This window comes from Bos indicus, chromosome 12 (genome assembly GCF_029378745.1).
Source record: "Bos indicus isolate NIAB-ARS_2022 breed Sahiwal x Tharparkar chromosome 12, NIAB-ARS_B.indTharparkar_mat_pri_1.0, whole genome shotgun sequence".
In the NCBI taxonomy this organism is placed as follows: Eukaryota; Metazoa; Chordata; class Mammalia; order Artiodactyla; family Bovidae; genus Bos; species Bos indicus.
Window position 1 is genome coordinate 66,087,035 of NC_091771.1, and position 24,287 is coordinate 66,111,321.

The following is a 24,287-nucleotide window of genomic DNA, read 5'->3' on the forward strand; positions in this document are numbered from 1 at the left end:
TCAAGTTAGTTTTTAATTTTAAACTTCATAACTTATTCCTACTCTACTATTTTAATTTTGTTTCACAATCCTTTTATAGAAGAAACACCAATCAAAGTAGCATAACATTTTAATTTTCATTTTATCAGCTCCTAATTGGCAAGTATATATAATTCTTGCTGTCTAATGTGTGGGTATAGTGGTTGAGAGAGTGACTATTTCTGACTTTTTTCAGAAAAAGTGACCCAGAAGGCACAGTCTGTCTTTGGGGCACACTGAAGTTAAAATTATTGAATGGATTTCTGTCATTATTTGTTTTGATCCCACTTCTGCATTTAAATTTTGCTACTTCGGAATGAGATGGGAAGGATAAAGGCTTTTTCACCCCAGCACTGAGCACAATACTACTTTACCAAGGGTAGAAACCCACTAGTTGGTGGACTGATGGAAGAATGATTGAGGCTACATTAAATACTTGTCATGCTTCTTCCTGACATTACTATTTTGAGGCTAATAATATGAAGCACACATAAATAGAAGAAGAAAATGATATTGATTAATTAAGATAGTAGGATGGGAATTTATACACTCATTTGTTAGATAATTTTTTATTGAGCACCTACTATGTTCTAGGTGTTAGGGTTCCTCTCTTGTGAAACTCACAATCTAATTTGGCAAAGGAGCTGGTGAGTATTTTTGTGATTTTGTTTTGTTTTGGAAAATAAAAAAGCAATCAGATAAAGCATTTTCCCAAAAAAGATCACTTTAAAATATTTAAAATACTCCAGAAAATTCATGAAATGTGTTTTAGGAGACAAATCCATGATTTAACAATATAATCATTTATTCTACTTCACAATTTCTCTGGTGGTTAGGTTTTGGCAGACGTGAAGTGGTAGGTGTTAAATTCATATTTTAACAGATTGGGTTACAATGGAGTTCGAACTTTCGTTCAAACACCAACAACTGAAACGCTATAAAGTCAAAGTGAATTCTCCATGCAATGGCGCAATTGCAATTTTAGCATGCCTTGTTAGTATACATGTCAGTTATGTTTTGTTTTTTTCCTTTCTCTACAGTTATTACCATCTAAGAGAGACATATGGTATGTCAATGGTACAGCTTATTAAGGTGTTTGAGGAAGAAATATTAAGAATGTGTACCAGATGGTATTTAGCTCCATAAGAGCACAGATGATTACCAGGTAGTTGCTTCTGTTTTTTCTCCTTGATATTCATATATAACTCATAGCACTTGTAGAAACACTTTAAAAAATACCAATGTATTATCTTTGAGGATCTCCCTGCATGTTTTGGCACAATAGTTTGGTGTTAACTGACTACATTATTTCCAACTGTAAAACAACCCATTTAAGGTAGAAGGAAAAGACACCCATCTCCATGGTGTTCCCAGAATTCTAATTAAAAAAAAAACACCTGATGTGTATGTGCACCAAATCAAGCTTTGAATATTACAAATATTTCACTGTTACCATAAGGATGGTTTTCATAATTACATCAATCAGTAGTAAAGAAGTAAAAAGCGAAATGCAAAAATCTAAAATACAAAATCTACTTCAAAATGTGACTTAGAGGAAAGCATGATAAATGAGTTGTAAAAAGAAATATGGTCTATGCTGCATGGCAGGGGTCCTCAGCCTCTGGGATCTAATGCCTGATACTCTGAGGTGGAGCTGATGTAATAATAATAGAAATAAAGTTCATAATAGCAGTAGTATGTTTGAATCATCCCAAAACCATCTCCTTGCACCCCCAATCAATGGAAAAATTGTCTTCTATGAAACCTGTCCCTGGTGCCAAAATGGTTGGGGACCACTGTATATGGTTTAGGAGGTAGCTTCATATAAGGCAAGCAACCTGAAAAGACCAGGAGTGGTAGCCTGCCACAGCATGTGGAAGAGGAAATTAACATGGAAAAAATTAGTAATATCTCCATTATGTGATGGTAGCCAGCCAAAAAATAATAGCAAGCAAGAAAACGTTTGGAATAAGCACTGAAGTTACTAAATTAGATTTGTGAAAATGGGAAAGCCAAATGCCTTAAGGCAAACTGCAGGTATGAGACCAACAAATCAGAGGTCAATCTAATGATGTGTTTAATGTTAAATGAATATAACTACAATGTAAGCAGCATATATGCTTTTCTTTGTGGTTTTTTTCCCTATCATTCTATGATAAACATGTGCATTCTTTGCATACTAGATTCTCATTTCATTGTCAATCATACAGTTTGCCTTCGGATAACAGGAGCCCTTTGGTTCACCCTTTGGAGAAACTGATGTCTTGCAATGTGGACTGAGCTAGGGGACCAACCTTTGTTTAAAATCACCAGCTGAGGCAGAGTCACCTCCACTGAAAATATACACCTGCTTAATCTTTAAGCATCAGTGGGAACAGCCTACTTGGAGAGAAACTAAAACTTGGCCTTAGCAGGCTCAGGGCTGCTGCTGCTTAATTGCACTGAATTTGGGATACTGGAACGTTCACGGAAAGTTTCAATTTGCCACAACTTTCGTACTCCAAGCCTTATTTCCTGTCACACAAACACAGAACTGTTCTCTCATTACTAAAGCTGCCAGTTTGTTTGTTTTTTTTTCCCCTCATGGATTAATGTCCCTACCCTGCTACTCCTCCAAGCAGAAATAAAATTCCTAGTTTTATGTACTCCAGCTAATGTATACTTGAGTTTCCATTTCCAAATGACCCACCTCCAAAAAGTAGTTTGCAAATTCCCAGGAAAACATATGTTGCTCCGTTGTCTGTGCTTTCAAAGCACTTGGTTCAGAATGTGAGTATCTGGATTCCACTTCTTCAAATCACTTCATTGTGTGACCTTGAACAAGTCACTAATATCTTTGGGCCTCATTTTCTCTTCTATAAAATTAGAATAAGAATGTGAAACTCACAGGACTTTACAAGGGTAAAATGAGATGATGTTTATTAAGTACTCAGTGTAATATCTGCATCCAGAATATGCCGTGACTCTGTTTTATGGTACTGATGCTAATGAATAGTCTTGGTACTTGCTGTACATCCAACATTCCTCTAAGTGAACTTTATGTGTGATAATTCATTTAATGGTCACTAATTGTTATCCCTATTTCAGAAATGTACACTGAAGCAGAGAGACTTTAAAACTTGCCCAAGGTCACATGTTAGAAAACAGTGGAGAGAATTTGACTCAAACGATGTGGCTCCAAGGCCACACTCCCATTTCTATCTACTGCTACTCCTACTATTATGATAACTCCCACTCTGCTTCAGTGCTTATCACATTGCTTTATATTTTATTAATTTATGTGCATTGCCCTACAACTAGTTTAAGAGCTTCTTGAGGGTGATTTATTTATATTTTCTGCCCATCTAGCATGCCTGGCCCATACTAAAAACTCATTAAAAATTTACTGGGAAATGAATTAACAAAGACCAATAAACATGAAAAGAAATTTAAGAATTATAAATGACTTAGAAGCTCTTTTTTTTTCACAACTGTGTACTGATCTCCACTACTGTATAGATGTGTGTTTATATTGTGAATATGTATTAATACATTTCAAGAATTACTATTGACAAACTGTGTGTGTGCATATATATGTAAAGGTATGTATATATATATAGAGAGAGAAAGATACAGAAAAAGCCTTGTTCTTTTTGATGGAAAATTCTCAATAGAAAATACCAACAGCTAATCTTCACTGTGAAAATATGTTGGTCAAAAAAAAAATATGTTGGTCATTTTACTTGATTTTAGCATGTCTGAAAGTTATGTCAGGAGAAACAAGTTTTCTGAATACCTAAATCAGATTTTAGTGACATTTTTAAAGCATTAATGACAGAAAAGCAGAGGATTCTTTCAGGTATTAGTTTCTGCCATTTTAGTCACATGTTTACCAATATTTTGGTTACTTTTTATATAAAGACCAAATGGTTGACTACAGTAGACTTAAGGGGTAAAATTAAGAGATGAATTTTAGGCTTCTTCTCTTAAAGTTTTCAAGTGCCTTAATGAGAATTGCACTAACCCAATAAAGAAATGGGGATGTTTCTAGTTTCTGTGGCATTCTTTAGCATATCCTCAAAGTAAAGGAAAATATAAAAAAAGTAGTTGTAATAGTGAAACAATTAATTTGGGTCTAAACATATATTTTGCTCAATAATTTGGGCCATGTCTCAACAACTCAGCATTTTATTTATCTAGTTAGAAGTCTGTGTATCATGTTTGCTGCTTCTACCAAGGAAGATTTCTATGTAAAAAGCTTTCCTTTGTGAAACTGAGTGCTAGAAGACGAATGAGGAAAAGTTGCTTGTTTTCATTAAAAATTAGGACTAAATGAATCATCTATTTTAAATAATTTTAGATATAATGTAGGCAATTACATAATTGAAAATAATACTTTTGAATGTCTGTTGCATCTGTCTACTAGTATTACAAATATGGAAATTAATATTATTGTTATTTTTAATATTATCATTTCACTATCATCATATCCACAAAGTAGAATATGAAAATAAATTATTGAATATTTATAATCATATTCACAAGTATTATACAACAATGAGAAAAAATGGCTATTGCTTTACACAGTATAGATGGATCTCACTAATATAATTTTGAGCCAAAGAAACCAGACACAAAGAAGCATTATTTGTGGTTCTGCTGCTACTGCTGCTGCTAAGGCGCCTCAGTCGTGTCTGACTCTGTGCGACCCCATAGACAGCAGCCCACCAGGCTCCCCCATCCCTGGGATTCTCCAGGCAAGAACACTGGAGTGGGTTGCCATTTCCTTCTCCAATGCATGAAAGTGAAAAGTGAAAGTGAAGTTGCTCAGTCGTGTCCGACTCTTAGTGACCCCATGGACTGCAGCCTACCTGGCTCCTCCATCCATGGGATTTTCCAGGCAAGAGACCTGGAGTGGGGTGCCATTGCCTTCTCCGATTTGTGGTTCAAAAAAGTTCAAAGTGGATAAAAATAAGAGAAGAATTGTAGAGGAAGGGAGTTAGTGTTGAGAAAGGAGGCATGAAGAGGGCTTCTGATTTGCTGGTGATGTTCTATTTTTGATATGGTTGGAAGTGACTCAGGTGTGTTCACTTTGTGGAAATTCATTTAGCTGTAATTTTCTATATACAAGTCAATCAACTTTTAACATCAAAGACAAAGTAAAAGTAGTAAGTGAATCAGAAAAGAGATGACCTTGTGGAGAATGTAATTAATATGGTCAAATTCAGTTTTAAATTAAGTCTGTGCTCAGTTGTGTCTGACTTTTTGAGACCCGATGAGATTTTCCTGGCAAGAATACTGCAGTGGGTTGCCATTTCCTCCTCCAGAAGGTCTTTCCAACACAGGGATCAAACTCACATCTCCTGCATTGCAGGTGTATTTCTATGGCTGAACCACGAAGGAAGTCAGAATTAAGTTTAAATGAGCATTAATAAGCAGTTGAGAAATTTCTTAATTAGAAGGTCATTGGTGACTTTTATCAGAACACTTTCTATCCAGTAGTGAGGGGTTGAAATCAGAAGACAATGTGGTGAAGAACAGATGGGTGAGTTTGCGTATTAGGGAATGCTTTATTCTTTCTGAAACTCTTATGACTTTTTGCAAGGCATAAACAATTGTATTGAAGAGACCCCAGATGGTTGTTTTGTTTTTAATATCTTGCTGTTTTCTTATACAAGCATTTTATTTAAATCATTAGAGAAATGTACAACTTTTTTCTGATTTAAATCCAATCACAATGATTTTTTTCTTGCTATATATTAATACAATAGCTGTGTGAGCTCTAGAGTAGATCGGTCATTAAAAAATAGAATGCTTTCATATGTTTTTTTGCCATTTATCTAATAGTTTTAATTACGAACAGTTGAGGGAGGATTTTTGTATGTCTTAGTAGCAGTTTAATGTACTTATCTGTTCACACCCATGACTTCAAACATATATTTGAAAATTTTCATTATGACTCAGCCAGCACAAGTTAAATGTGCTCTCAGTAGCTGTAGCTATAGCCAATGCTTAGTTGACATTCCTCATTGTGCAGAAAGTAAAGTGAATTCTTGAATCACAATGGGAGCTGTCTATTAACCATTGGCTGTAGCTACTGAAAGCAGATTTAGGAGTGATTCTACCTATCCCAAAAGCAGAATATAGAGATTATATAATGATGGACTTTGAATCACTTCAGCCCACATATGAATTTCATTTGCCATATTCTTTAGTTACTGTGTTTGTCATTGAAAGCAAAAAGTGAAAGTGAAGTTGCTCAGTCGTGTCCAACTCTTTGGGAACTCATGGACTGTAGCCTACCAGCTTCCTCCGTCCATGGGATTTTCCAGGCAAGAATACTGGAGTGGGTTGCCATTTCCTTCTCCAGGGGATCTTCCCAACCCAGGGATCGAACCCTGGGTTTGTTTTTTCGTTATTACTTTTAAATGCCACATTGCCATAAGGCAGTACCTGTGCTCTCTAGATTGCCACAATTTTGGTGCTTTACTATTTCTGCCTTTGAGGATAGAAGTATAATATAGTTAATGAAACCATGGGCTCTGGAGCCAGCTTACCTGGTTTCTGAATCCCATTTTCATCATGAGCTTGAGCCATTACTGAATATTTCTGTATCTCTAGTTTCTCATCTTCAAGCTAGGAATAGTAAAATTTTGTGCTTATTAAGTATAGGTACAAAGTTATAGAGCTAGATTGTGCTTAGAATTGGAGTGATGTGATGATATAGGGCCCCTAATCCTTGCTGGTAGGATCAGTTGAGTCAGTGCAGCCAATCTAGAAAGCATAGTGGCAGAATTTAATCTTAATATACATGTACATGCTTTGACCTCAAATTTATGCTTCTGTGTATACTTATTTGAAAGAAATTTTAACATAAGTACATAAGGAAACATGCATCAGTGCATTTATTGGAACATTTGGAATAAAGGGAACAAATTGTGCAAGAATTATAACATTTGTGTGACAGCAGTAGGAGGCACCCTGAATATCTATTGCAGGGGGAGTGGACAGTAAAATGTAGCAGATACACATCACGGAGTACTTACAGCAGTTAGACACAGAAAATTAAATGCATGAATAGTAAAGTGGATGTAGTTCAAAGGTCTAAGGCTGACTAATAAAAGTTAGAAACAGTGAATTCTAGAGCATAACATTATCTACATGAATGAAAAATACATGTACCAAATACACATGTTGCAACTCACCCACCCAAAAAGATACAGATTAAACACAGACACATTAGAATCTTAACTCTAAGTGGGGGAGGCAGAAAGTAATGGCAGTGGAAGTATAAGAAAAAAGAGGAATAAATAAATAAGACACAGAGAATTATATTGATATGCCACGGTCTGAGGATTCTGAGTTCATACCTCTGAACCTGAAGTCCAACAAAGAAATTAAGATAATTAAGTGGGAGTACGAATCACATAGTATTTTTCTCATAAAAGATGTGGTGAGGACTAAATGAGCTATCACTTAAAACAGTTTTACTGTTACCTGGCTTATATATACTCAATAATGTTTGGTAGTCACTCGTGTGTGTAACTTGCTAGGATCAAGAAGGCATTTTAGTTGTGAAGCCAGGTATAAGAGTGCTCATTGGGAAACTATTTTAACCTTGTTTATTTATTTTACCATGATGACAATAAAAAGTTAATGATTAGATACCTATAAAACTACTATTTCTTCTTAACTAGTTCTTCTCTCCCTTACAGTTATAGGAATTTCAGATACATGAATTGCAAGTGAAAGTCGCTCAGTTGTGTCCCTCTCTTTGCGACCCCATGGACTACACAGTCCATGGAATTCTCCAGGCCAGAATACCGGAGTGGGTAGCCTATCCCTTCTCCAGTGGATCTTCCTGACTCAGGAATCCAACTGGGGTCTCCTGCATTGCAGGCGGATTCTTTAGCAACTGAGTTATCAGGGAAGATCATATCAGGTGCATTGCAAAAAGAAAAAGACACATTTGCTTAGAGCATAAGGGATTTTAGCCAATGTAAATGAATCAGAGAGTTTTAATTCACAAGGGTTCAAATTCATTTAGGCCTGTCATATCCCACAAAAGAAAATCATCAGCCAGAAAGGGGCAGTCAGGCATGATATTAAACAGCTGAACGTGGCAGAATAATCACTGTGTCATTATGGAGTCCCATTCAGTACATCTGAGCTTGAGCTGTTGCCATTGTGTGAGATTTTCTCCCTTCATAAATTTGTCCTTTTTTCCCCCTAATATAATTATCTTGAAGTTTTCTCTGGAATGCAAATTACAACTGAGTAAGTTCACTGAGTTATAATTTTTGAAATATTTGATTAAAATGTTCAATAATTTTAAGTTGTAAAGTGTTTCCATATGAGAGGAATGCTTTTTTGTTGTTGTTTATTATGAAGTAAAAGGTAGGATGTATTTCCTAGAGAAGAACAGCATTCTTCCTAACTGCCTGAACATCTAAATAGAAATAATTGCACAACTGCAAGATCCATTCCTCACAGAAAAGTGAAAGCCAGTGGTTTTTTTAAGCTCAGTGGTATATTTCTAGAAAGGTTCATTTTCAGGTCATTCAGTAGCTTGACAACAGTGAAGTAAAAAATTCACTGAATTATTAATAAAGAACAACTTACTTTAACGTTTCCCTTTAGAGTTAGTGAGCAAAGGCAGAGAAAAAAGTAATAAACATGTGTTATGTAATCTAAAACATATGTTTGAGTAGTATATGATGAGAAAAGAGATTCATTGTCAGTTTTCACAGGACATCATTTTTATCAAGAGACTCAGAAATATTTGTTTTATTTCAGAAAAGTAAGAGGAAGACAACCTAACCAATTGCTTCTTAGTGAACTCTTTTAGTCTGAATACCAAACAGAAGATTTGTAGGCAGTCCGGGAGATAGGTATATGTATATTCACTTTTGAATCATCTTTATTTGTATGATATATGTGATCCAAAATATCTCCTGGCAACCAGATATGCTTATTCTTTGCTGTTTATTGTTTTTTTTTAATTTAAAAAATGTTTATTAGATTTACAAGGTTGTGTTGATTTCAGGTATATAGCAAAGTAAATCAGTTATGCATATACATACATCCATTCTTTTTTAGATTCTTTTCCCATATGGGCCATTACAGAGTACTGAGTAGAGTTCCCTGTGCTATGCAGGGGGTTATTATTAGTTATCTATTTTATATATAATAATGTGATATATATCTCTCAACCTTTTGGCTTATCTCTCCCCACTTACCCCTGCTAGGCTGTTTTCTACATCTGTAACTATGTTCCTGTCTTGTAGATAGGTTCATTCGCACCTTTTTAAATAAGATTCCACATTTAAAAACAATATCATATGATATTTGTCCTTTTCTGTCTGACTTCGTTCAATATGATAATCTCTAGGTACATCCATGTTGTAGCAAATGGCGTTATTTTATCTCTTTCAGTTCAGTTCAGTTTAGTCACTCAGTCGTGTCCGACTCTGCGACCTTATGGAATGCAGTATGCCAGGCTTACCTGTCCATCACCAACTCCCAGAGCTTACTAAACACATGTCCATCGTGTCAGTGATGCCATCCAATCATCTCACCCTCTGTCATCCCCTTCTCTTCCTGCCTTCAATCTTTCCCAGAATCAGGGTCTTTTCTAGTGAGTCAGTTGTTTGCATCAAGTGGCCAAAGTATTGGTGTTTCAGCTTTAGCACCAGTCCTTCCAATGAATATTCAGGACTGATTTCTTTTAGGTTAGACTGGTTGGATCTCCTTGCAATCCAAGGGACTCTCAAGAGGCTTCTCCAACAGCACAGTTCAAAAGCATCAGTTCTTCCATGCTCAGCTTTCTTTATAGTCCAACTCTCACATCCATACATGACTACTGGAAAAAACATAGCTTTGACTAGACGGACCTTTGTTGGCAAAGTAATGTCTCTGCTTTATAATATGCTGTCTGGGTTGATCATAGCTTTTCTTCAAAGGAGCAAGCATCTTTTAATTTCATGGATGCAGTTAGCATCTGCAGTGATTTTGGAGTCCCCCAAAATAAAGATGGTTGGATGGCATCACCAACTAAATGGACATGAGTTTGAGTAAACTCCGGGAGTTGGAGATGGAAAGGGAGGCCTGGCATGTTGCAGTTCATGAGGTCCCAAAGAGTCAGACACGACTGAGCAACTGAACTGAACTGAAAATAAAGTCTCTCACTGTTTCCATTGTTTCTGCATTTATGTTCCATAAAGTGATTGGACCGGATGCCATGATCTTACTTTTCTGAATGTTGAGCTTTTAGCCAACATTTTCACTCTCCTCTTTCACTTTCATCAAGAGGCTCTTTAGTTCTTTTTCACTTTCTTCCATGAGGATGATGTCATCTGCATATCTGAGGTTATTGATATTTTTCCCAGCAATCTTGATTCCAGCTTGTGCTTTCATCTAGCCCAGCATTTCGCATGATATACTCTGCATAGAAGATAAATAAGCAGGGTAACAATATACAGCCTTGAGGTACTCTTTTCCTGATTTGGAACCAGTCTGTTGTTCCATGTCCAGTTCTAACTGTTACTTCTTGACCTGCATACAGGTTTCTCAAGAGGCAGGTCAGGTGGTCTGGTATTCCCATCTCTTTCATATTTTTCCAGTTTGTTGTGATCCACACAGTCAAAGGCTTTGACATAGTCAATAAAGCAGAAGTAGATGTTTTTCTGGAACTCTTGCTTTTTTGAGGATCCAACAGATGTTGGCAATTTGATCTCTGGTTCCTCTGACTTTTCTCTTTTTTTTTTTGTATTTGTATTTTTTTAATATAAATTAATTACTTTAATTGGAAGCTAATTACTTTACAATATTGTATTGGTTTTGCCATATGTCAACATGAATCTGCCATGGGTGTACATGTGTTCCCCATCCTGAAACCCCCTCCCACATCCCTCCCCGTACCATCCCTCTGGGTCATCCCAGTGCACCAGCCCCAAGCATCCTGTATCATGCATCAGACCTGGACTGGCAATTCGTTTCATATATGATAATCCGGCTTGAACGTTTGGAAGTTCTTGGTTCACATACTGTTGAAGCTGGTTGTAGAATTCTGAGGGGTACTTTGCTAGCATTTGAGATAAGTGCAATTATGTGGTAGCTTGAATGTTCTTTGGCATTGCCTTTCTTTGGGATTGGAATGAAAACTGACCTTTTCCAGTCCTGTGGCCACTGCTGAGTATTCCAAATTTGCTGGTATACTGAGTGTAGCACTTTCACACAACCATCTTTTAGGATTTGAAATAGCTCAACTGGAATTCCATCATCTCTACTAGCTTTGTTCATAGTAATGTTTCCTAAGGCCCACTTTACTTTGCATTCCAGGATGACTGGCTCTTGGTGAGTGGTTACACTATCGTGGTTATCCAGGTCATGAAGATCTCTTTTGCGTAGTTCTTCTGTGTATTCTTGCCACCTCTACTTAATATCTTTTGCTTCTGTTAGGTCCTTATAGTTTCTGTCCTTTATTGTGCCCATCTTTGCATAAAATCTTCCCTTGGTATCTCTAATTTTCATGAAGAGATCTCTAGTCTTTCCCTTTCTATTGTTTTCCTCTATTTCTTTGCATTGTACACTTAGAAATTTTTTTCTAATTCCAAAGTTAAATAGACTCACTTGTATGGTTTTTCCGCTTACTCTAAATGTTTCTATCTTTTACATTTAATCCTTTAATTTTTCTAGATATAGTTATATGTATTATGAGATAAAATATCTATGGTTTCCCTTTCAAATATGTATTATACTGTGTGAGTATTATTCTTTTACCCCCTGATGTCAATTTCAATGTAAATATATATGAATTTTAATGAATATATGTTCTTTTTAGACTATATTTTTAAATAATCATCCTAAATATTTTTGACAATAATTTTGTCAAAAATTTTTTGACAATAATATTGTGTTGTTGGAGTGTACTTTAATATATTGTTGAGCCAACTCCTGTCATCAACCCTACTTATTTTTATTTTTTTTTTACTTTCTTCTATTGTCCTTTCCCCCCATCCTCTTTCTTCCTGTTCTACCTTCTTCCTTTCCTCATTCTCTTTCTCCTTCTCTTCTCATTTCCCTTTATGTTCTCCTTCTCATTCTATATTTTAAGGACTTACCTTCTGTTTGACAAGTCTTTAATGTGCAAAGTAGCTTTCATATCTGACAGTATCTACTTTAGAAACTGTGCAAATAAATATGTTTCTCAGATGATGAAAAATATGAGGTTTCTTTATTAATAGAATATCCCCATATATGATACTATTTTCCTAAGTCATCACTTCATGCACATGTGAGTAGAAATCAATGTTTCCTAATGAACACTAGACTCCATAGTAAAGATATTTTTCAGTTTGAAAGGAAGGATGAAAACAGTATATTATAATTAAACATTTGAGAAAATGACCTTTGCAGACAGATACTCCTTTTTTCCAGCTCAATCTCTGTTTTACAGCTGCACAACAGTTACAACAAAAGCCCGTCTTGAATAGCAGTGCACAGCATGCTCTGATAATTTCTATTTTTTCCAGGTCGCATGGCCAGATATCAACTGTGCTCTGAACTTTCATTTGATTATTCATTTATTTACTTGTTGTACATATATTTAGTGAATGCCTCATATGCACCTAGGGTATAGGCCCCACTTTCATTGGTTGATGTATGCGCAGAGGTTGGATGGGGTGGGGATAGACTGGTCATATGTAACATATGTGAAATCAATACCAGTTGTAGTGAGCATAGTAATAAAAATAACAAAGGCAAGTAAGTGAGAAAGAGAGTTCTTGGGTGAGCTACTTTAGGTGAGGTGCTGGAGAACACCTTGCTGGTCTGCATTTGACTTGTGACCATGTGACTCGTACAGAGACATCATATTTCCTCCAAGTAGAGGTAAAGGGTAGGGAACTAGAGGCTGTTCCACCAAGCTTGTGGGCTATGGAAGGGAGTTTGGTTTTACTCTGGATCCATTACACAGTCATTGCAGGATTTCAAGGAAAAAAAAAGACATTATTTAAGTTTGAAAAAATTCTTCTGTATAGCTTTGTGGAAATTGAATGATAGATGGAGGAGCATGATAATAGATTCAATGATATAGTAGTCCAGGTGAGACATTATGGTGGCTTGGAATGAGATTATATCAGTGGAAATGAAGAGGTCTTTGAAAATTTAAGATCTATTTTGTAGAAAGTATTGACTTAACTGGTTGATAAAATGAAAGCAGAGTATGAAACAAATAGGAAAATTGGCATCTTAAGTATTAATATTTTGCTTGATGTGGATGGTGTTGTCATTTACAGAGAAGGAGTAGGCTGAGAGAGACAGATTTGGATCAAAGAGATTAACTGTAGTGTTTTTAGTTATAAATACTTATATAGCCATGCAAGCAAAGCTGCTTGTCAAATAGTTGGGTATTATCTTAACTCAAAGAATGTTAGAGCCAGAGGTTTTAAAAAAGCGCATAAACAGTAATGATTTTTTAAAGAAATGCTTTATCATTATCATCATTAAGGAGGTATTTAAAGCTGTATTTCAAGATAGGTCCTTTAATGGTAGCATGTAGGTGAGCAATAGGGACTAGAATCAAATCCCAATATGTTGCGCTGCATTTCATTACAATAGCTCAGGATTTTCAACTAATGTAAAATACTTTTTCAGCTTTATTGAGATAAAATTGACATATATCATTGTGTGAGTTTAATTATGTATAAGTTTATCATTAAACATAAATTTAATGAAACATATATATGTAAGTTTAATCACACACAATGATTTGTTACATGTTTTTACTGCAAAATTATTGTTGTAATGATAATGTTAGTTAACACATCCATCAAATTTATTTGGCAACTTTCAAATATACAATAGATTAGACTATTCACTCAGTCGTGTCCGACTCTTTGCAACCCCGTGGACTGTGGCCCACCAGGCTCCTCCATCCGTGGGATTCTCCAGGCAAGAATACTGGAGTGGGTTGCCATTTCCTTCTCCAGGGGATCTTCCCCACCCAGGGATAGAACCCAGGTCTCCCACATTGCAGGCAGATGCTTTAACCTCTGAGCCACCAGGGAATCCCTATTAATATACAATAGAACATTGTTAACTGTCATCTCCATGCTGTCCATTACATCCTCAGAATTTTCTCCTCTTATAACTGGAAGTTTGTACCCTTTGACCACCTTCACCCATTTTCTCCACTCCTCCCATCCTCTGTCCCAAGCAATAGTAATCTGTTCTTTTTTGAGTTTTGTTTTTTTTTTTTCTTTTTAATTCCTTGTTCAACTTATATTTCAGGCTTATTTTAGAGCATTTTCCCCCCATTTTCCAAATGCCCAGCTGGTAATCAATCTTATATATATCAACTGCTTTGAAATTATGTTTTTCCACTTCTATATACATAACATGTTAACAGATACTATGCTGCAGTATCTGACCTGTTCAATATTTGATTCAGTTCAACAGATTTTGATGGACTCATATCTAAAGTACTATGTTTGTCGTGTTTTCTTGTATTGGGTATTGCATGATAAACCTCTTCAAACTTTATGAGGAGCTCATGTTTCTCAGCCATTGAGAAATTAAGCATGATCATAATCCTATAGCCCTTTAATAGGAACTTGGTTAAAATATGTATCAGTCCACAGACACTGCATTCAAGGTTCTCTTTCATTGTAAAGCTGTCCTTTACGTCTTTATGTTTATAGACATTCCTATAGGCACACATGTAATATGATTGCACATGTTTTATCTCTAGAATGAACAGAGCCTGGATACTTGCTCTTTGTGATCAAAAACATTTTTACATAAAGGAATTTGTAGATATAATTATGTTGTTGTTAGTTGCTCAGTCGTGTCCGACTCTTTGCGACCCCTTAGACTGTAGCCCGCCCGTCTCCTCTATCCATAGAATTCTTCAGGCAAGAATATTGGAGTAGTTGCCAATACCTTCTCCAGGGGATCTTCCCAATCCAGGGACTGAACCTGGCTCTCCCTCACTGCAGATAGATTCTTTACTGTCTGAGCCACCACGGAAGCCCATAATTATGTTAAGCAATGACAAATCACTTATACAAAACTTTCCACTTTCAGGACACATCCCTAGTGTTTCTTTTAACCTTCACAATAAAGCAGTCAGATATGAGGCACAGATTTTATAGATGAGAAAACAAGCTAAATGAGAATAATGTAGGTACTGGGATCCCATGTTTATTAACCAGTCGAGTTATGCTTGTAAAAAAAAAAAGTTGCCAAATTTATTCCAAATCTTATTCAGAAATACAACACTGTGAAAGAAAAAGTAAAATGCACTTATTTAAAAGCATAGCATATTTATTAGAAAGAATTCTAGAATAAAAATTAGTATATATGATATCTAGGCTTCGACTTGCCTCATAAATTAGGAAGCTATATGTCACTGGAAAAGATACTTTGCATCTAGAAACCTTGAATTATTTCATCTGTAAATGAAGAGGAAAGAACTACATTCTATCACTTATTTATTCAACTGCCTCTTGATTTTATGTTAGGTACAGTCCTAATAGCTATAAAACTAGTATAGGAGAAAGATTGACTAAAAGGAAATGTTATCAGGATCTTGAAAGAGATGGGCATCAAGATAATGAAATAATTTGTAGGTGGGCATTTAATCTTGGCTCACTGACTCATTCATACATAAATGTTTTGGGCTGCTTTTTATGTTCTAAAAATTACCCCAGATGCTGAAAATGAAAATGTAAATGTTGAAGGATTGTAAAGTGTAAGAACTTGCTCAATGAAAAGAGAGTGATAAGAGACGGGAACAGGACATGTTGGGCAGGAAAAGAAGCAGGTACAAAAGCAAGCTGACAGGAAGTGGGATGGAAAAGAATTTAGGAGTCTACTCAAGAACTACCCTTTCTAGCTTTGCACAGCAGTAGACATTTAAGCCTAAATTTAGAGAACTGGAGAGGTAGTTAGAAAAATGGGTAGACCTCCATCTTAAAAGGATCACACTGGCAGCACTGTGATTATTGGATTAGAGGAGCCAGAATTGAGGCAACGGGGTCATTTGTAAGGCTGCTATAGGCACTACGCACTTGTTTCTTTGATTCATTTCTTTGATAATATGGCAATAGCCATAGAGATTAAAAATACTTATTCTCTTAAGCCAGTTAATTTCATTTCCAGGTTTCCCATAGATATGTTCAAGTCTGTTGGGAGTTCAGTACTCTTTGAAATAACAAAACATAAACTATAGAAAATATAAACAAGTATTTTCAATACTATACCAAAGGCTAATTAAATAATAAAACATCCGTAATATATAGGAATGAAAAATAATATTGCACTCTACTTTGCCAACAAAGGTCTGTCTAGTCAAGGCTATGGTTTTTTCCAGTAGTCATGTATGGATGTGAGAGTTGGACTGTAAAGAAAGCTGAGCACCGAAAACTTAATGCTTTTGAACTGTGGTGTTGGAGAAGTCTCTTGAGAGTCCCTTGGACTGCAAGGAGATCCAACCCACCTCTCCTAAAGGAGATCAATCCTGGGTGTTCACTGGAAGAACTGATGTTAAGCTGAAACTCCAATATTTTGGCCACCCGATGTGAAGAGCTGACTCATTTGAAAAGACTCTAATGCTGGGAAAGATTGAAGGCAGGAAGAGAAGGGGACGACAGAGGATGAGATGGTTGGATGGCATCACTGACTCAATGGACATGAGTTTGGGTAAACTCTGGGAGCTGGTGATGGACAGGGAGGCCTGGTATGCTGCAATCCATGGTATCACAAAGAGTCAAACATGACCGAGTGACTGAACTGAACTTAACTGATATAACTGTAATAATATTTCATATTTATATATATTTATTTTTTGTTTGTTTGTTGTTTTTTTTTTTTAATTTAAAAAAATTTAAACCTTTATTTCTCATGTGTTCCCCATCCTGAACCCTCCTCCCTCCTCCCTCCCCATACCATCCCTCTGGGTCGTCCCAGTGCACCAGCCCCAAGCATCCAGCATCGTGCATTGAACCTGGACTGGCATCTCGTTTCATACATGACATTTCACATGTTTCAATGCCATTCTCCCAATTCTTCCCACCCTCTCCCTCTCCCACAGAGTCCATAAGCCTGTTCTATACATCAGTGTCTCTTTTGCTGTCTCGTATACAGGGTTATCGTTACCATCTTTCTAAATTCCATATATATGCGTTAGTATACTGTATTGGTGTTTTTCCTTCTGGCTTACTTCACTCTGTATAATAGGCTCCAGTTTCATCCACCTCATTAGAACTGATTCAAATGTATTCTTTTTAATGGGTGAGTAATACTCCATTGTGTATATGTACCACTGCTTTCTTATCCATTCATCTGCTGATGGACATCTAGGTTGCTTCCATGTCATGGCTATTATAAACAGTGCTGCGATGAACACTGGGGTACACGTGTCTCTTTCCCTTCTGGTTTCCTCAGTGTGTATGCCCAGCAGTGGGATTGCTGGATCATAAGGCAGTTCTATTTCCAGTTTTTTAAGGAATCTCCACACTGTTCTCCATAGTGGCTGTACTAGTTTGCATTCCCACCAACAGTGTAAGAGGGTTCCCTTTTCTCCACACCCTCTCCAGCATTTATTATTTGTAGACTTTTGGATCGCAGCCATTCTGACTGGTGTGAAATGGTATCTCATAGTGGTTTTGATTTGCATTTCTCTGATAATGAGTGATGTTGAGCATCTTTTCATGTGTTTGTTAGCCATCTGTATGTCTTCTTTGGAGAAATGTCTATTTAGATCTTTGGCCCATTTTTTGATTGGGTCATTTATTTTTCTGGAGTTGAGCTGTAGGAGTTGCTTGTATATTTTTGAGATTAGTTGTTTGTCGGTTGCTTCATTTGCTATTATTTTCTCGCATTCTGAAGGCTGTCTTTTCACCTTGCTAATAGTTTCCTTTGATGTGCAGAAGCTTTTAAGTTTAATTAGGTCCCATTTGTTTATTTTTGCTTTTATTTCCAATATTCTGGGAGGTGGGTCATAGAGGATCCTGCTGTGATGTATGTCAGAGAGTGTTTTGCCTATGTTCTCCTCTAGGAGTTTTATAGTTTCTGGTCTTACGTTGAGATCTTTAATCCATTTTGAGTTTATTTTTGTATATGGTGTTAGAAAGTGTTCTAGTTTCATTCTTTTACAAGTGGTTAACCAGATTTCCCAGCACCACTTGTCAAAGAGATTGTCTTTAATCCATTGTATATTCTTGCCTCCTTTGTCAAAGATAAGGTGTCCATATGTGCGTGGGTTTATCTCTGGGCTTTCTATTTTGTTCCATTGATCTATATTTCTGTCTTTGTGCCAGTACCATACTGTCTTGATAACTGTGGCTTTGTAGTAGAGCCTGAAGTCAGGTAGGTTGATTCCTCCAGTTCCATTCTTCTTTCTCAAGATCGCTTTGGCTATTCGAGGTTTTTTGTATTTCCATACAAATTGTGAAATTATTTGTTCTAGCTCTGTGAAGAATACTGTTGGTAGCTTGATAGGGATTGCATTGAATCTATAAATTGCTTTGGGTAGTATACTCATTTTCACTATATTGGTTCTTCCAATCCATGAACATGGTATATTTCTCCATCTTTTAGTGTCCTCTTTGATTTCTTTCACCAGTGTTTTATAGTTTTCTATATATAGGTCTTTAGTTTCTTTAGGTAGATATATTCCTAAGTATTTTATTCTTTTCATTGCAATGGTGAATGGAATTGTTTCCTTAATTTCTCTTTCTGTTTTCTCATTATTAGTGTATAGGAATGCAAGGGATTTCTGTGTGTTGATTTTATATCCTGCAACTTTACTATAATCATTGATTAGTTCTAGTAATTTTCTGGTGGAGTCTTTAGGGTTTTCTATGTAGAGGATCATGTCATCTGCAAATAGTGAGAGTTTTACTTCTTCTTTTCCAATTTGGATTCCTTTTATTTCTTTTTCTGCTCTGATTGCTGTGGCCAAAACTTCCAAAACTATGTTGAATAGTAATGGTGAAAGTGGGCACCCTTGTCTTGTTCCTGACTTTAGAGGAAATGCTTTCAATTTTTCACCATTGAGGATAATGTTTGCTGTGGGTTTGTCATATATAGCTTTTATTATGTTGAGGTATGTTCCTTCTATTCCTGCTTTCTGGAGAGTTTTTATCATAAATGGGTGTTGAATTTTGTCAAAGGCTTTCTCTGCATCTATTGAGATAATCATATGGTTTTTGTTTTTCAATTTGTTAATGTGGTGTATTACATTGATTGATTTGCGGATATTGAAGAATCCTTGCATCCCTGGGATAAAGCCCACTTGGTCATGGTGTATGATCTTTTTAATGTGTTGTTGGATTCTGATTGCTAGAATTTTGTTTAGGATTTTTGCATCTATATTCATCAGTGATATTGGCCTGTAGTTTTCTTTTTTTGTGGGATCTTTGTCAGGTTTTGGTATTAGGGTGATGGTGGCCTCATAGAATGAGTTTGGAAGTTTACCTTCCTCTGCAATTTTCTGGAAGAGTTTGAGCAGGATAGGTGTTAGCTCTTCTCTAAATTTTTGGTAGAATTCAGCTGTGAAGCCGTCTGGACCTGGGCTTTTGTTTGCTGGAAGATTTTTGATTACAGTTTCAATTTCCGTGCTTGTGATGGGTCTGTTAAGGTTTTCTATTTCTTCCTGGTCGAGTTTTGGAAAGTTGTACTTTTCTAAGAATTTGTCCATTTCTTCCTCGTTGTCCATTTTATTGGCATATAATTGTTGATAATAGTCTCTTATGATCCTTTGTATTTCTGTGTTGTCTGTTGTGATCTCTCCATTTTCGTTTCTAATTTTATTGATTTGATTTTTCTCCCTTTGTTTCTTGATGAGTCTGGCTAATGGTTTATCAATTTTATTTATCCTTTCAAAGAACCAGCTTTTGGCTTTGTTGATTTTTGCTATGGTCTCTTTTGTTTCTTTTGCATTTATTTCTGCTCTAATTTTTAAGATTTCTTTCCTTCTACTAACCCTGGGGTTCTTCATTTCTTCCTTTTCTAGTTGCTTTAGGTGTAGAGTTAGGTTATTTATTTGACTTTTTTCTTGTTTCTTGAGGTGTGCCTGTATTGCTATGAACTTTCCCCTTAGGACTGCTTTTACTGTGTCACACAGGTTTTGGGTTGTTGTGTTTTCATTTTCATTCGTTTCTATGCAAATTTTGATTTCTTTTTTGATTTCTTCTGTGATTTGTTGGTTATTCAGCAGGGTGTTGTTCATCCTCCATATGTTGGAATTTTTAATAGTTTTTCTCCTGTAATTGAGATCTAATCTTACTGCATTGTGGTCAGAAAAGATGCTTGGAATGATTTCTATTTTTTTGAATTTACCAAGGCTAGCTTTATGGCCCAGGATGTGATCTGTCCTGGAGAAGTTTCCATGTGCGCTTGAGAAAAAGGTGAAATTCATTGTTTTGGGATGAAATGTCCTATAGATATCAATTAGGTCTAACTGGTCTATTGTATCGTTTAAAGTTTGTGTTTCCTTGTTAATTTTCTGTTTAGTTGATCTATCCATAGGTGTGAGTGGGGTATTAAAGTCTCCCACTATTATTGTGTTATTGTTAATTTCTCCTTTCATACTTGTTAGCATTTGTCTTACATACTGCGGCGCTCCCGTGTTGGGTGCATATATATTTATAATTGTTACATCTTCTTCTTGGATTGATCCTTTGATCATTATGTAGTGACCTTCTTTGTCTCTTTTCACAGCCTTTGTTTTAAAGTCTATTTTATCTGATATGAGTATTGCTACTCCTGCTTTCTTTTGGTCCCTATTTGCATGGAAAATCTTTTTCCAGCCCTTCACTTTCAGTCTGTATGTGTCCCCTGTTTTGAGGTGGGTCTCCTGTAGACAACATATGTAGGGGTCTTGTTTTTGTATCCATTCAGCCAGTCTTTGTCTTTTGGTTGGGGCATTCAACCCATTTACGTTTAAGGTAATTACTGATAAGTATGATCCCGTTGCCATTTACTTTATTGTTTGGGGTTCGAATTTATACACCATTTTTGTGTTTCCTGTCTAGAGAATATCCTTTAGTATTTGTTGGAGAGCTGGTTTGGTGGTGCAGAATTCTCTCAGCTTTTGCTTGTCTGAGAAGCTTTTGATTTCTCCTTCATACTTGAATGAAATCCTTGCTGGGTACAATAATCTGGGTTGTAGGTTATTTTCTTTCATCATTTTAAGTATGTCTTGCCATTCCCTCCTGGCTTGAAGAGTTTCTATTCAAAGATAGCTGTTATCCTTATGGGAATTCCCTTGTGTGTTATTTGTTGTTTTTCCCTTGCTGCTTTTAATATTTGTTCTTTGTGTTTGATCTTTGTTAATTTGATTAATATGTGTCTTGGGGTGTTTCGCCTTGGGTTTATCCTGTTTGGGATTCTCTGGGTTTCTTGGACTTGGGTGATTATTTCCTTCCCCAGTTTAGGGAAGTTTTCAACTATTATCTCCTCAAGTATTTTCTCATGGTCTTTCTTTTTGTCTTCTTCTTCTGGAACCCCTATAATTCGAATGTTGTAGCGTTTAATATTGTCCTGGAGGTCTCTGAGATTGTCCTTATTTCTTTTAATTCATTTTTATTTTATTCTCTCTGATTCATTTATTTCTACCATTCTATCTTCTAATTCACTAATCCTATCTTCTGCCTCTGTTATTCTACTATTTGTTGCCTCCAGGGTGTTTTTAATTTCATTTATTGCATTATTCATTATATATTGACTCTTTTTTATTTCTTCTAGGTCTTTGTTAAACCTTTCTTGCATCTTCTCAATCCTTGTCTCCAAGCTATTTATCTGTGATTCCATTTTAATTTCAAGATTTTGGATCAATTTCACTATCATTATTTGGAATTCTTTATCAGGTAGATTCCCTATCTCTTCCTCTTTTGTTTGGTTTGGTGGGCATTTATCCTGTTCCTTTATCTGCTGGCTATTCCTCTGTCTCTTCATCTTGTTTAAATTGCTGAGTTTGGGGTGTCCTTTCTGTATTCTGTCAGTTTGTGGAGTTCTCTTTATTGTGGCTTTTCCTCACTGTGTGTGGGTTTGTACAGGTGGCTTGTCAAGGTTTCCTGGTTAGGGAAGCTTGTGTCGGTGTTCTGATGGGTGGAGCTGTATTTCTTCTCTTTGTTCAGTCGCGCTGTGGGGAGGGAGGGAGGGATGCTGCAAACAAATAACACTCGCGTGCGCTCGCAGTGCCTCAGCCACACTGGGTCTGCCCCCGCTCACGGCGCGTGTAGCCTCCCTGCCCACACTGCTCGGGCTCTAGGTTGTTCTGCCGGGAACAATCCGAGGCTGGCCCTGGGTTGCATGTACCTCCCAGGTCCAAGCCGCTCAGGTTCAGGCACTCGGGTAGTCCTCAGAGGCGCAGACTCAGTTGGGCCTGAGTTTTGTGCTCTTCCCAGGTCCGAGCAGCTCAAGTGATGAGGTGTTTGGCGAGCGCCAATGCTGCGACTTATCGCCTCCCCACCACTCGGTTATCTGGGTGTAAAAGTGTAAAACCGGCGCACCTTCTCAGGCAGATGTTAACCGTCCAGACCCCCAAAAAGTTTTAGTTAGCAAAGAAGCCTGCTTACAGTTTTATAGATAATGTCTCTCTGGGGCTGCGATTGCCCCCTTCCGGCTCTGGCTGCCTGTCACCGGAGGGGGAAGGTCTGCAGCCGGCTATCTCTGTTCAATTCTTTGTTCCGTGCGCGGGCCTGGCGGTCTTAGGTTAGGGCTGGCTTTTCGCGTGGTAGATATCCCACAGTCTGGTTTGCTAGCCCAGATTATTTCGCTCAGATAGTGCTCAGGGTATTCAGGCCAGATTCTTACTCTAAGCGGTGCAGCCCGCGCTGCGCCTCCCTGCCCAGCCCCCGCTTGCTAATAGCGCGTGCAGGCGTCTGCGCTGCTTCTCCGCTGGGGGAGTTACCGTAGGACTCGCAATCTTCGAGTTTTAATTGTTTATTTATTTTTTCTTCCTGTTACGTTGCCCTCTGTGCTTCCAAAGCTCGGCACAGATTCGGCAGTGAGAAGGTTTCCTGGTGTTTGGAAACTTCTCTCTTTTTAAGACTCCCTTCCCGGGACGGAACTCCGTCCCTCCCTCTTTTGTCTCTTTTTTTGTCTTTTATATTTTTTCCTACCTCCTTTCGAAGAGTTGGATTGCTTTTCTGGGTGCCTGATGTCCTCTGCCGGCATTCAGAAGTTGTTTTGTGGAATTTACTCGACGTTTAAATGCTCTTTTGATGAATTTGTTGGGGAGAAAGTGTTCTCGCCGTCCTACTCCTCCGCCATCTTGGCTCCTCCCTCATATTTATATATATTTAAAAGATGCTTGCTCCTTGGGAAAAACGCTATGACAAACTTAGACAGTTATTAAAAAGTAAAGATGCCACTTGCTGATAAAGGTCTATATAGTCAAAGCTCTGGGTTTTTTCCAGTAGCCATGTAAGGATGTGAGAGTTGGACCATAAAGAAGGCTGAGAGCTGCAGAATTGATGCTTTCGTAGAGACCATGTTCTCTATGATTTTAATAATCTATGTTTTAAAATTTGCTTTATTGTCCAGAATATGGTCTATTTTAGTAAATATTCAAATGTGCACTTAAAAATGTGTATTATACATTCATTTCCACAGTTATAAATGTGGCAAATTAAACCAAGTTGGCAAATTGTGCACTTATAAGTTGTCTCTATCGTTACTGATTTTTTTGTCTTCTTTTTTTTACTTAAGGTGTGTTAAAATCTACAGGAATTTTTTCTATATTTGTCATGTCTTTAATTTGCTCATCAATTTTTGCTTTCTATATTTTGAAGTCATGTTATTGGTTATATACACCTTAGCAATTGCTTTCTTTCTGTTGAATTGTCCCTTTTATCATCAAAAAGGAGCTGATTTATTTCTTGCAATATTCCTTTTTTTAAAGCTACTCTAACTGGTATTGATAGAGCAACTTTCTTTTGCTTATTGTATGCCTAGTGCATTTTTTCATAGTTTATTTTCTTTTTTTGTATTCTTACATGTGATATGTGTCTATTATAACATAAAGATCATATTTTAATCAGTGCGATAATTTTTGTGTTTTGATTTATGTATTTAGTTCACTTATGTTTAAAAAAATATTGCTAGGCTTGGTTTTAAGTATATCATCTTGTTATTTGGTTTTTAGTTGTTCCATCTCTTCTTTCATCCTTTATTCATCATTTCTTGACTTCCGTTGAACTGAGTTATTTTAGAATTGATTTTGTTCTTCTCAATTGACTTTTTAGTTACTGATTTTTTTGATTATTTTTATAGTTAAG

General features: G+C 36.7%; 1 protein-coding gene across 7 annotated transcripts in view; it reads left to right on the forward strand.

Moving 5' to 3' along the window:
* The window catches only part of GPC5 (glypican 5), a 1,588,740-nt gene that overhangs the window by 581,397 nt on the left and 983,056 nt on the right, over window positions 1–24,287 (forward strand). Inside the window, exon 7 of one of the 7 annotated variants that reach the window (XM_070799872.1) lies at window positions 1,059–4,725. The exons of the other annotated variants lie outside the window; for them this stretch is intronic. Within the exon in view, the coding sequence (XP_070655973.1) occupies window positions 1,059–1,109 (51 nt within the window). The 3' untranslated portion in view covers window positions 1,110–4,725. Of the gene's footprint in view, window positions 1–1,058; window positions 4,726–24,287 lie in introns of those variants that run through there. 7 annotated transcript variants of the gene reach the window in all.